Here is an 11,763-nt window from a genome sequence, read left to right as displayed (position 1 = left end):
CCTTCTCCTCTCACCTTGCTGGATCAAGAAGGAGGAGACGTCTCCCAACCGTTCGTGTGTTGAACGCGGAGGTGCCGTCCGTTCGGCGCTAGGATCATCGGTGATTTGGATCACGACGAGTACGACTCCATCAACCCCGTTCACTTGAACGCTTCCGCTTAGCGATCTACAAGGGTATGTAGATGCACTCTCCTTCCCCTCGTTGCTAGATTACTCCATAGATTGATCTTGGTGATGCGTAGAAAATTTTAAATTTCTGCTACGATCCCCAACACATAGGACCCATCAGCAGCCGCAGCAACCTTGTCATCATCTTGGGAGTCATCATCATCATCATCATCATCCTCATACATGTACCAGCAATCTTTTGTTGTGTGGACAGGTTTCCCGCAGATCTGGCACCTTGGAGTGTCGGGACGCGTCCTTTTGCTGCCGCCACGACCGCGACGACGGCCACTGCCGCCCGCGCGCTGAGGGGAGGAGCCGCGGCCGCTGTCGCCGCCGCTGCCAGATCGCCCCTTGTTGCGGGGAGTGCCGCCTGAACGGGAGCCGCCGCCCCGTCCACGAGACGCCATGTTGGCTGAAGACTTGAAGCCGCCGCCGCCGGACCCATGGTACTGGGCCATGCGTTGGTCGAAGTTGGAGAGCATGGCGAAGAGCTCGTCGAGCGTGACGAGGGTGATACGAGCGTCGAGGGCAGACACCAGAGGTTGGTAATCCGCATCTAACCCATGGATGATGTAGGAGACAAGCTCATCATCCTGGATAGCCTTGCCCGCCGCGGCGAGCTCATCTGCATACCCCCGCATAGCAGCAAAGTAAGAAGCAACCGAGAGATTGCCCTTCTATGCGTTGATGAGGGAGGTGGGGATGTTGTTGATGCGGCTCGCCGAGTGTGACAAGAACATGGCAGCAAGCGTCGTCCAGAGCGCGCTCGCCGTGGTGACCGTGGTCACCGTGACCAAGACCTCCTTTGTGAGGTTGGCCAGCAGGAAGCCAAGGACCTGCTGATCCTCCCGGACCCATATAGGGTGGAGAGGGTTGGACGATGAAGTCTCCTTGTCCACTTTGGTGGTGATCAGGAGCTTTGCAGGCTCCGGTGTGGCGCCGTCGACGTAGCCGTAGACGCCGGCGCCGCGCAGTTGAGGTGTGATCTGCGTGCGCCATAGCACATAGTTCGTGCGAGACAACTTCTCTGTGACCTGGCTATTGAGTTTGGGAGAGAAGGCACCGGAGGAGGAGGAAGACATGGCTAGGATAGATGGATTCGACAGAAGTTTCAGATGGGAAAAGGAAGGCTCTGACTACCATGTGCGATAGCGGAAAACGTCTTACCTCTCTCAAGAGACGTGGTTCATGTTATATAGGAGGGGCGCGACCACCATACGATCGTTACAGAGAGATTTTCCAGAAGAGTTTACTTGGGAAAGAGGAGATAGAGATAGTTACAATTGTGAGATATTTGAACTGCTTAACAACCGAATCTATCTCTATCTATACTATGCGAATACCTCCTGGTTAGATCACCTGACGTGGCATGCATCATGTTTAACACTTTGTACTTTTAGCTGCCTGGTGCAGTTCAGCCGAATGAAAATTTGGTGCCACTGACGCCCTAGTTTGTTAAACAAAAAAAAGAATGCTTCTTAAAATGACTATTTAACTAAACCTTTTTTGCGGGAAGATACTAGAGTGACGTCAATAGGAATGTATTTAAACGTTGAGATCCAAGCACCTAGAGTAATGATTTAGATTAGAAGGAAACTATCACTTCAAAAGCCAAGAAGAAGAAGAAGGGGCCTAGCTGCAGCCAACCCGAGTTCATGCCTCGGCTTCGACGCAAGGTGTTCGCGGAGTTTTCTTAGGAAAAAAAGCTAATGAGGATTAACCCTTTGGTTGGTCTCTTTTTTAATAAAGTCTAGAAGAAATGTTTTTTTTCTTTTACATAAAAAGTTTCTCGTGGGGAGGCTCTGTTTAGAGGCCGGGTAGGCAGTGCGTACGTCTCTTACTGGAGTCACGGGACGCTCTCGTCGGGTTGTCCGTAGAGCGTCTAGGTGCTCTGTACGAAGCACCGCACCGCAATCCACTCAAGCAGCTCCGTCGCTCGGCGCCGCCCGCCGCGAGCAAGAGCACGCCCCGACAAGCGACGCCCAAGCTGGCCCGCACCTCGCCGGTGGCGCGATAAGCACGGCCGCGCGACGTGGCCACCCGCCTCCCCGCTGGCACGCAGCTCGCCTCCACGTAGCCGCGCCACCGCGCCACGTACAGCGGCGCGCGCGCTACAAATACGGTGCCACAATCTCCACATCCCGGCACAGTCACACACACAGAGCTAGCTAGTTCAACCATGGCGACCAGAGGCAGAGCAACCATCCCTCTCCTCTTCCTCCTGGGCACAAGCCTTCTCTTCGCCGCGGCTGTTTCGGCCTCCCATGACGAGGAGGAGGACAGGCGCGGTGGGCGCTCGCTTCAGCGGTGCGTGCAGCGGTGCCAGCAGGACCGGCCGCGGTACTCTCATGCCCGGTGCGTGCAGGAGTGCCGGGACGACCAGCAGCAGCACGGAAGGCACGAGCAGGAGGAGCAGGGCCGCGGGCATGGCCGGCACGGCGAGGGGGAGCGTGAGGAGGAGCAGGGCCGTGGCCGTGGGCGGCGCGGCCAGGGAGAGCGTGAGGAGGAGCAGGGCCGTGGACGTGGGCGGCGCGGCGAGGGAGAGCGTGATGAGGAGCACGGGGATGGCCGGCGGCCGTACGTGTTCGGCCCGCGCAGCTTCCGCCGCATCATCCGGAGCGACCACGGGTTCGTCAAGGCCCTTCGCCCGTTCGACGAAGTGTCCAGGCTCCTCCGGGGCATCAGGAACTACCGTGTCGCCATCATGGAGGTGAACCCGCGCGCGTTCGTCGTGCCGGGACTCACGGACGCAGACGGCGTCGGCTACGTCGCTCAAGGTACTGTCCATCTTGTACACGCACTGTTGCATGCAGCATGCATCTGCCAGAGTGCCGATCGATGATAATTAACGTGCGCATGCATGCATGCAGGCGAGGGGGTGCTGACGGTGATCGAGAACGGCGAGAAGCGGTCCTACACCGTCAGGCAAGGCGATGTGATCGTGGCGCCGGCGGGGTCCATCATGCACCTGGCCAACACCGACGGCCGGAGGAAGCTGGTCATCGCCAAGATTCTCCACACCATCTCCGTCCCCGGCAAGTTCCAGGTAATTAAGAAGTTGATGCCGCTCGAATCCCCCATGTAGATATCCTGGCCGACAATGCACTGACTGGCTGACTGACACGTGGATACCCCATGCAGTATTTCTCGGCCAAGCCTCTCCTCGCTAGTTTGAGCAAACGCGTGCTCACAGCGGCGTTAAAGGTACGTACCAACTTACATGCATGCACGAATTAATAGATAAATTTCTCTTGTTTCTTCACTCAATCCATTTACACAATTACATCCATGGACATGGACGTGAACGTGCAGACCTCGGATGAGCGGCTGGGTAGTCTCTTGGGCAGCCGCCAAGGCAAGGAGGAGGAGGAGAAGTCCATCTCCATCGTCCGCGCGTCAGAGGAGCAGCTCCGCGAGCTGCGTCGCCAGGCGTCCGAGGGTGACCAGGGCCACCACTGGCCTCTCCCCCCGTTCCGCGGCGACTCGCGCGACACCTTCAACCTCCTGGAGCAGCGCCCCAAGATCGCCAACCGCCATGGCCGCCTCTACGAGGCCGACGCCCGTAGCTTCCACGCCCTCGCCCAACACGACGTCCGCGTCGCCGTGGCCAACATCACGCCGGTACGTCACCACGCTTAATAATTAGGCTCCTCGTCTCGTCGACCGGCGATGGCACTTGATATCGTGATTTGTCACTCAACTGTTGCTTACACGCATGCATGTGTCGATCTGCAGGGTTCTATGACCGCGCCCTACCTGAACACCCAGTCGTTCAAGCTCGCCGTCGTGCTGGAAGGCGAGGGCGAGGTGGAGATCGTCTGCCCGCACCTCGGCCGCGACAGCGAGCGCCGCGAGCAAGAGCACGGCAAGGGCAGGTGGAGGAGCGAGGAAGAGGAGGACGACCGGCGGCAGCAACGCCGACGCGGGTCCGGCTCCGAGTCGGAGGAGGAGCAGGACCAGCAGAGGTACGAGACGGTCCGCGCGCGGGTGTCGCGCGGCTCGGCGTTCGTGGTGCCCCCCGGCCACCCGGTGGTGGAGATCGCCTCGTCCCGCGGCAGCAGCAACCTCCAGGTGGTGTGCTTCGAGATCAACGCCGAGAGGAACGAGCGGGTGTGGCTCGCCGGGAGGAACAACGTGATCGCCAAGCTGGACGACCCCGCCCAGGAGCTCGCCTTCGGCAGGCCCGCGAGGGAGGTGCAGGAGGTGTTCCGCGCCAAGGATCAGCAGGACGAGGGCTTCGTCGCCGGACCCGAGCAGCAGCAGGAGCATGAGCGCGGGGACCGCCGCCGTGGTGACCGCGGGCGCGGCGACGAAGCCGTGGAGGCGTTCCTGAGGATGGCAACCGCCGCGCTCTGAGGCGGCAAGGCCGCTGTTGTTAAGTGAATGTGTGAGCTGGAGCCCGTGCCATTTGAGAGCTGAACTTGTATGTGTGTGTAAGTTTGTCAGTACGCGGGAGTAGCATAAATAAGTCGTGGCACGGGCTCAGTACGATGATGTAAGTTGCGTACCTACCTTCTACCAAGGCATGCATGCCCAACATAAATAAACACAAGGGCGTTGCGCCTCTTTTTCAGTATTTTCCTGTACTTTAGTTACATGCAAATCATCTGAAAAATGAATTTTCCGGCACTTTAGTTACATGCAAATCATCTGAAAAATGATTTTTCCTCCACTTATTTACATGCAAATCATCTGAAAAATGAATTTTCCTCCACTTTAGTTACATGCAAATCATCTGAAAGAAGAATTTGTGTCGTGTCTCTCAGAGAACCAAAAAAAATTAACTTTCTCTTCCTCGACAGGCATGGGTTTACTTGTAGTGAGGTATGGATTTGGTTTCGCGAGAGGCATATTCGTCTCTCTTTCGGAAAAGAGAAAAAAAAATGACTGTTCAATTTTTTCGTCAATTTTTTGTTAAGAAAGTACGTCAATAGTTTTAAAGATCTTGACGTGAGAAATTGAAAGATGAAAACGGTGTTTTAAAGATCTCGACGTTAGGAATCGAAACAGTCCGGTCCGAAATTTGACACACGGTTCAAGAGATTGAACATTTTAAATAAAAGTTTTCGGGTAGATTGAACATTTTAAATAAAAGCTTTCGGGTTATGACAAGGAGCGCACATGCGCTGTGCTATTTGTGGCATTCTGAGATGCTATTTGTGGCATTCTAAGGAGCGTACATGCAGTGTGCTATTTGTGGCATTCTGAGATGTGGGAGAGAACTTTGCAAAGATTACTTCTTAATTAGTGCCTATGGCGAGAAGTTTGTGGGGCGAAGCTATATCTCGCTTTTAGCGAGCTGCATTAGAGCATAGCCTCAAGCGCGAGATGGTTAGGGCGGCCCAGGGTCCTTAGTTTTTCTCCTCTGTTTTTTCATTCTTTTTTATATCTTCCAAAAGAATCTAATATATATATATATATATATATATATATATATATATATATATATATATATATATATATTACAAAACTAAAGTTTACTTAAAAAGTTTAGAACATTGAGTTTTAAAATACTAAGCTTTGTAAATTATGTTGTTACCGCAGTTTTAGGAAATGTAGATAACTTAAGAAAAACTGTCTCTTATAATGAAAAAATGTCCTGTGTTTCAGAAAAAATGTATGCGATAATTTTTAAATGTGTATACAATGTAAAAAAATGCGTGCCTAACGTAAAGTCCAAACGGTATGTAACACTCCAAAGAAAAAAATTCTGGCAATTGAAGGAATGTCCGTGACAATTAAAATAAATGTTTACACAATTGAAAAACAATTCTCGCATAGTTCAGAAAAAGTACTTCCATTAAAAAAATGTACATGATGTTTATAACGAAGAAAAGCAAAGTATAATGAAGAAAGGAATTATAACGAAGAAAAAAGGTTGTAGGTTCTTCTTTGACACCTACAGCTCAACCGTTACGAGCACACAGAAGCACCTCTGAAAGAGCACATGAACGCGCCATCACATGAATGAAAAGCAAAGAAAACCGAAGAAAAAGAAGAAAACCAAGAAAAAAACAAAGTATATAATGAAGAAAAAAAAGTTGTGGGTTCTTCGTGGACGCCTACGGTTCAACCGTTATTAGCACAGAGAAGCACCTCGGAAGATTCACATGTACATGGTGTTTTTAAAAATATTCATGTGATGTGCTGAGGCTGGCATGGCCGCTGTTGAGTGGGTGTGGTGTGCTGGAGCCTGTGCCGTTTGAGAGCTGGACTCGTGTGTTGCGTGTACTGTGTAGTGGTTCGTACGTATGCGTATGCGGGAGTAGAATAAATAAGAGTGGCACGGGCTCGGTACGATGATGTAAGTTTGCCAACCTACCTACTACTGCCAAGGCATGCCCATGTCAATACATAAATAAATACAAGGGCGTTGCGCCTCTTTTTCAGTACATTTTCCTCGTGGCCAAGAAAGAGATAACGTGTACCATTAGTCACACAACAATTAGTCCAGTTTAGCTACCTATCAGTCAGCTGAATTTGGGTCATTCAATTTTGAATGGAAGTTCAAATTCAGTCCAGTCAATTTTGAATGAATGAAGAAGAAGGAGGGGCCTCGTCGGAGAGAAGGCCTCGCCGAAGAGAAGCAAGGGGCTCACCGGCTTCACCCCATTACCTATCTTAGGTTCAAGGTGTAGGCGATGATGGGGATCCGTCGGAGAGAAAAAAAATGAACGCGGACGGGGCTAGAGAGATGGTCGGGGCGACGGCAAGTGACGGTTGAAGGAGGTCGAGGGAAGGGAGGTGTGGACTTGGCCGTGGGCGGATGAGGCAGGCGGTCCGGTTGGTGGTTGTGGGTGGTTCAGATCGAGATGAGAGAGGAAGAGGATGAACAGTATTTTCAGAGATAGAAGAAGAAGATCTAGATCCGGCCATTCCTTTGCATGCAACAACAGGAAACAAAAACAAATTTAGTCGACTGGTCCCTAGTCATTTCCCAATTAGTCATACAACAACTTATGAGAGATGAGTTCATGCTCTGCCTTTTATTAGTCATTTTGTATTAGCGGACTGTAAACCTATTAACATGGAATAAAACTCCTTTTTTCTTCCAAAAAAAACTTATCAAGATGAGTACTTATGTCACACAGCTCTTAAAAATTTGCAAAGTGGCCAAGGGAATTTGTCTTTGGTTCCCATCCTCCTTGAGTTCGTCGATTTCTGCCTTTCTTTTTACGACGGTGGGGTTAAAGTAACTTCTGCTGATTCAGATCTATTCAAGATTTCAACGGCACGAAGAATTTCGGTTGTTATCGATGGCACGAAAAAAATTCCTATATGACCCGGGTCGCACGCCTCCGGTCGTGAGACCTTCTCCAGCGGGTGACACGTGACAAAACGAATCTCAAAGCAATTAGATGCAAATCCCCTTGTCCTTTTTCTCTAGCGCCACACTCTTCTAATTATGAGTGCTCCGTCCGTTCGTCATCGACGCTGTCGCAACTCTCCTGCTTGTGGAAGCACTGGGCGCTCCCTCCCCGCTACTCTCCCCCGCCGTCCGCGACAGCATTCCTCAGAGGCCCGTCGGCTCCTCTGCTTGTTGCGTCCATGGCAACCCTCCTTGGCGTCCCTGCTGTTCCTCACGCAAGGGTCACACAAACACAACCACACTCATACAGATTCTAAGCTGAATTTTTTCTCCCAAATTGTTTGGTTGATTGATCCACAGCCACAAAAATTGACTTAAAATCCATGCAATATTTTCTTTGTGAATGAAATCCATGCAATTTACCCTCCAAAGAGTTGAAGCAGATATTGTTGCTCCTCCCCACGTAGGGAACGTTGTGCGGTGGTTAGAGACGATAGAAAGAGACGGGAAATGAGGGTGGAGTGCCAACAGTTCCACCACATAGCTAGCGGAAGAGTTGCGGCGGCGGCGAGGACCTACAGCGGCATCGCCGTCGGAAGCAGGCGATGCCGGAGAATGAAATATTTGTAGAATGGTGGATTGGTGATAAGGTCATATACTTTGAGATTTGTTTCATAGAGTTTCACCATCTTTTAGAATTCAAATTTGAAAACTTGCCAAAATATATTCAAGAAAGGCCTTGCTTGATAGCCCTCGCCGCAAGGAACACAAATATGCAAACAGATAGTAAAATGGGACTTTGGGCTCAAAAGATTATGAAAAAAGCATGGGTGGGCATAGCACTATTGCATCAACTTTTGGGGTGAGGAGAGAGGTTTCAACAAAAGGATAAAATGGTAAGAGTGATACTGCAAAAAGTGACTGCTTGACGTGACCCAACACCAACACAAATTTGCATGCATGAATTTGAATCTCCCCCCTCCAGTTCCATGTGGCTCTCCGGAACATCGTGATGAAGGGATTGATCAGAAGCTAGCATCAAGCAATTAACCGGGATCGAATCAAACCGCACCATCTATTTTGTCCTGGCGTGGAAAACAACATGGCAACAGAAAGCTGCAGCAGGCTCCCCGTGAAAAACAAATTAAGCAAAGACAACATGCAAGAGGCATTTCATTCAGAGCCGAATGAAAGCTACAAACTGTTGCTGCACAAATTTGAAGAGATGAACATGTAAAGCATATGCATATGAAGAATCATCACATCATTAGCAGAAACCAGAACTGCATCCGTTCTACAGTTCAAATTAAGCAAAGACAAGATGCATGCAAGAAGCATTCATCCATAGCAGAACAAAAGAAAGCCAAACTGCTGCTCCACAAATTCAAATGGGGGAAACAGAAATAGATCGAGCATGAATATAACTGAAGAAGCATCACGTCATCAGCAGAACGCAAAACTTGATCCATTCCATTCAGATCATATCGATCGATCACATAGCAGTGGTTCATCTGACCAGAGGAATCGCAAAACCCAATGATGTTCTCCGCGACCACGCAAACACGGTGGACAGACAGTACTACTTGAGACCAAAACTAGGCGACCGAGGACACATGAACATACTGCTGCTACCAGACACTACTACTACCAGGACGCTACGATCGACAACAGAAATCTCGGGACGCGATCAAAACCCACCGTCTTCTTCTCAATCGGACTGCAGAAACGAACCTCGAACGGCGACAAGCATGAAACGGAACAAGACGACGAGCATTCTACTGCAACTGGACGGACCATGGCCTCGGGGTCGGCGACTCAGAGGATGATGTAGAGGCCGAGCATGGCCGTGGCGACGAAGAAGAAGGCCGCCTTGGATGACGCCGTGGGCGCGGCGGAGTGTGGCGCCTGGGGCGGCGGGGCGATGGCAGCAGCGGGCGCGAGCGGGGAGGTAGCCGCCTGGGCGGGGGCGGCCTTGGCGTGGGGAGCGGCGCCGTCGTGTTCCTGGGACGGCGGCGGGGACGACGGCTTGTCGCTGGACGGCGGCGGCGGCGGTGGTGCGTCGTCTGCGAAACAGATCCAAAGCCAAAGCACACGTCAGTATGCAGACACAATCAGTTAATACGGAGCGAGATGCGGGCGAGAGGGAGAGGTACGCACGCGCTGGCTGCTTGCGGCGAGGTGCGGTCGACGGTGGCGGGGGCGGGGGGCTGCTGACGACGGCGGCCGGGGGAGCGGGTCCTGCGTCCAAAATCCACAGTAACAACAGCAACCAAAGTTAATGATTACCAGCCGTTCGTCCGTATTTCATCAAAAGTAAACAAAACTGGAAAAGAAGTAGGAGGAGGTGACGACGTGCGCAACAAGAAAAGAGACACGGTGGCAGGCAAGATAAGAGACACGGTGGCAGGCAACAGACCGATTCTGCCAAAGCTGTGAGACAGCCAGCTATCTGCTGCTGCTCTGCCAATAGGCGATCCATTTGATTTGACCCAAACCTTTTTTCATGAAAGAGGAAGGCTACGGAAACCGCATGCGAAAAAGCAGTGCCCCCAGAGGATCAACATGGAAATGTTTGGCAAAGGAGGCAGAGACGACGCACTGCAGAGCCAAAAGCACGGCAGGCTCTTGCTCTGCCTCTGCCCTCGGTCGATCAAACAGCAAGAGTTCTCAGTTTTGACCAAGCAAGGCGACAAACAAGGCAGAAGATACCGCAGAAAGCAAAGCTGCGTTGCGGTTTGACACAAAAGTGCTATCACGAACGGGATGGTGCAGGCGATGAAACGCTGTAGCAGGAAAAGTATCTCGACGATGGTCGGCACAAAATAAGAAGAACGCGTCCACATGTCTACTACTACTGCACGATAAACCCAGCCAAAAGGAAGCAGGCAAATACCATAGTCGAACGACGGTAGATAAGGTAACTCGAGCAACAGACTCTGCATCTGCGTACGGCGCTAGATCCATCTTAACTCGCGGGAACAAGCACAGATCTCAAATCGATGAAACAATCGCGAGCGGCACATGCATCCTACGATGACGAAATACTCAGAGTAGACCCTAAATCGCTCCGTGTATCTCAAGGTACAGCGGTATGAAGCTAGCCAGGCCGCGCGCGCTGCGCAGGTCGCTCGCCACGGGAGACGGCGAGAACCCGACGCCGCGCGCCGTGCCAACAGATCCGGCAGAACAGCAAGGAAACCAACGCAAATCGGAGCGCTAGCGGCCCGAGAGGCCATGGAACACTACGTACTAGGCAAGCAGGAAAGAGAGCACAGAAAATCTGCACGTAGACAGAGAGAGGGAGGGACGGAGGGCGGTGAACGTGCGCGTACCTTCGCAGGCGGCGGCGAGGTGGGCGCCGCCGGGACGGAGGCCGCCGCAGGAGCTGTAGAGCGTGAGGAGGTGGGTGGCGTTGAGGCCCGCCATGACGAGCTGCGGCTCCGCGGCGACGCGGCAGAGGCAGGGGACCCCGCCGCCGAGGTCGACGGCGGCGACGACGGGCTCGCAGCACTGCGCGGTGGGCATGTCGGGCGCGCAGAAGAGCGCCACCTGCGTCGCCAGCAGCGTGGGCTCGCACGGCGCCCCCGGCTGCTGCCCGAAGGCGGCCGCCGCCGCCGGGAGCAGCGCGGCGAGCAGGCCCGCCACCAGCAGCAGGCGGCGGGATCTCTCCATCGGCGGGGTCGGGCGGGGTGGTCTCTCTCTCCCTCGCTCGCCCGCTAGGGTTTTGGTGGAGTGGTGGTGGTGCGGTGGTGGGACGGAAATGGAATGCCGGAGGGGGAGCGGGTGAGGGGCGGGTTATATAGCCGGAGGAGCCGTGGACGCTAAGGCAAGCGGGTGGCGGGCGCGATCCTGGGCGTCGGTTCGGGTGGGGCGCGGCCAGCTGTCCGCGCGGACGGCCCGGATGCGGCCGCGCAGGGTGCGAGGGCACGGCACGTGAGCTGGCTGGGGGGGGGGGGTGGCCTCTCTCGTGCTCCTCTGGCACTAACCGCCTCTCCTCGGGATGAGAGAAAGTGTTTTCCGTTTTCGATTTTTGAAATTCAAATGAAATGCAGTGTGGCGTCGTCGGGAAGGAAAATATCTTCGCGCGCCAATGTTCGTGCTTCGTGCTGATCTGATCAGACGGCTCTGGGAGCTTGTGGAGTGTTCTGGAAGGCTCCAGAAGTCACCAGACCGACGTCGGGTTCCCGCGGGGAGCGATTTTGGCATTGGATTCCCGCGAAAACTAGTACACGGCGGGTGTTGCCACAGCGAGGCCCGTGTACTGGTAGCGGTCCATGAACTGACCT

The 11,763-nt window shown here is 53.1% G+C and overlaps 2 protein-coding genes across 2 annotated transcripts; one reads left to right on the top strand and one right to left on the bottom strand.

The window, feature by feature from the left end:
- Positions 1 to 2,306: 2,306 nt before the first annotated feature.
- Positions 2,307 to 4,744, top strand: LOC101290596 (63 kDa globulin-like protein). The gene is made up of 5 exons (XM_044509327.1): positions 2,307 to 2,945; positions 3,039 to 3,214; positions 3,310 to 3,372; positions 3,481 to 3,789; positions 3,904 to 4,744. The coding sequence occupies exons 1-5, from the start codon at positions 2,348 to 2,350 to the stop codon at positions 4,522 to 4,524; spliced, it is 1,767 nt and encodes a 588-aa protein (XP_044365262.1). The 5' UTR covers positions 2,307 to 2,347; the 3' UTR covers positions 4,525 to 4,744.
- A 4,154-nt stretch (positions 4,745 to 8,898) lies between these two features.
- LOC123087333 (non-specific lipid-transfer protein EPAD1) lies at positions 8,899 to 11,279 on the bottom strand. Its single transcript, XM_044509328.1, has 3 exons — positions 10,810 to 11,279; positions 9,635 to 9,715; positions 8,899 to 9,540 (listed from the first exon to the last, which is right to left on the bottom strand). The coding sequence occupies exons 1-3, from the start codon at positions 11,147 to 11,149 to the stop codon at positions 9,293 to 9,295; spliced, it is 669 nt and encodes a 222-aa protein (XP_044365263.1). The 5' UTR covers positions 11,150 to 11,279; the 3' UTR covers positions 8,899 to 9,292.
- Between the last annotated feature and the right edge of the window lie 484 nt (positions 11,280 to 11,763).

Source organism: Triticum aestivum, chromosome 4A, assembly GCF_018294505.1.
Source record: "Triticum aestivum cultivar Chinese Spring chromosome 4A, IWGSC CS RefSeq v2.1, whole genome shotgun sequence".
Taxonomy (NCBI): Eukaryota; Viridiplantae; Streptophyta; class Magnoliopsida; order Poales; family Poaceae; genus Triticum; species Triticum aestivum.
Note: the sequence above shows the minus strand (reverse complement) of the source record. Positions and strands in the feature narration are given on the sequence as shown.

What these genes read in the sequence shown, in the direction of transcription:
- LOC101290596 (XM_044509327.1), top strand. Translation starts at nt 2,348, where the DNA reads ATGGCGACCAGAGGCAGAGCAACCATCCCTCTCCTCTTCCTCCTGGGC. An exon ending in CGTCGGCTACGTCGCTCAAG is followed by an intron (nt 2,946 to 3,038) that starts GTACTGTCCATC and finishes GCATGCATGCAG; the next exon opens with GCGAGGGGGTGCTGACGGTG. An exon ending in CCGTCCCCGGCAAGTTCCAG is followed by an intron (nt 3,215 to 3,309) that starts GTAATTAAGAAG and finishes TACCCCATGCAG; the next exon opens with TATTTCTCGGCCAAGCCTCT.
- LOC123087333 (XM_044509328.1), bottom strand. Translation starts at nt 11,149, where the DNA reads ATGGAGAGATCCCGCCGCCTGCTGCTGGTGGCGGGCCTGCTCGCCGCG. An exon ending in CCTCGCCGCCGCCTGCGAAG is followed by an intron (nt 9,716 to 10,809) that starts GTACGCGCACGT and finishes TTTTGGACGCAG; the next exon opens with GACCCGCTCCCCCGGCCGCC. An exon ending in TCGCCGCAAGCAGCCAGCGC is followed by an intron (nt 9,541 to 9,634) that starts GTGCGTACCTCT and finishes TCTGTTTCGCAG; the next exon opens with ACGACGCACCACCGCCGCCG.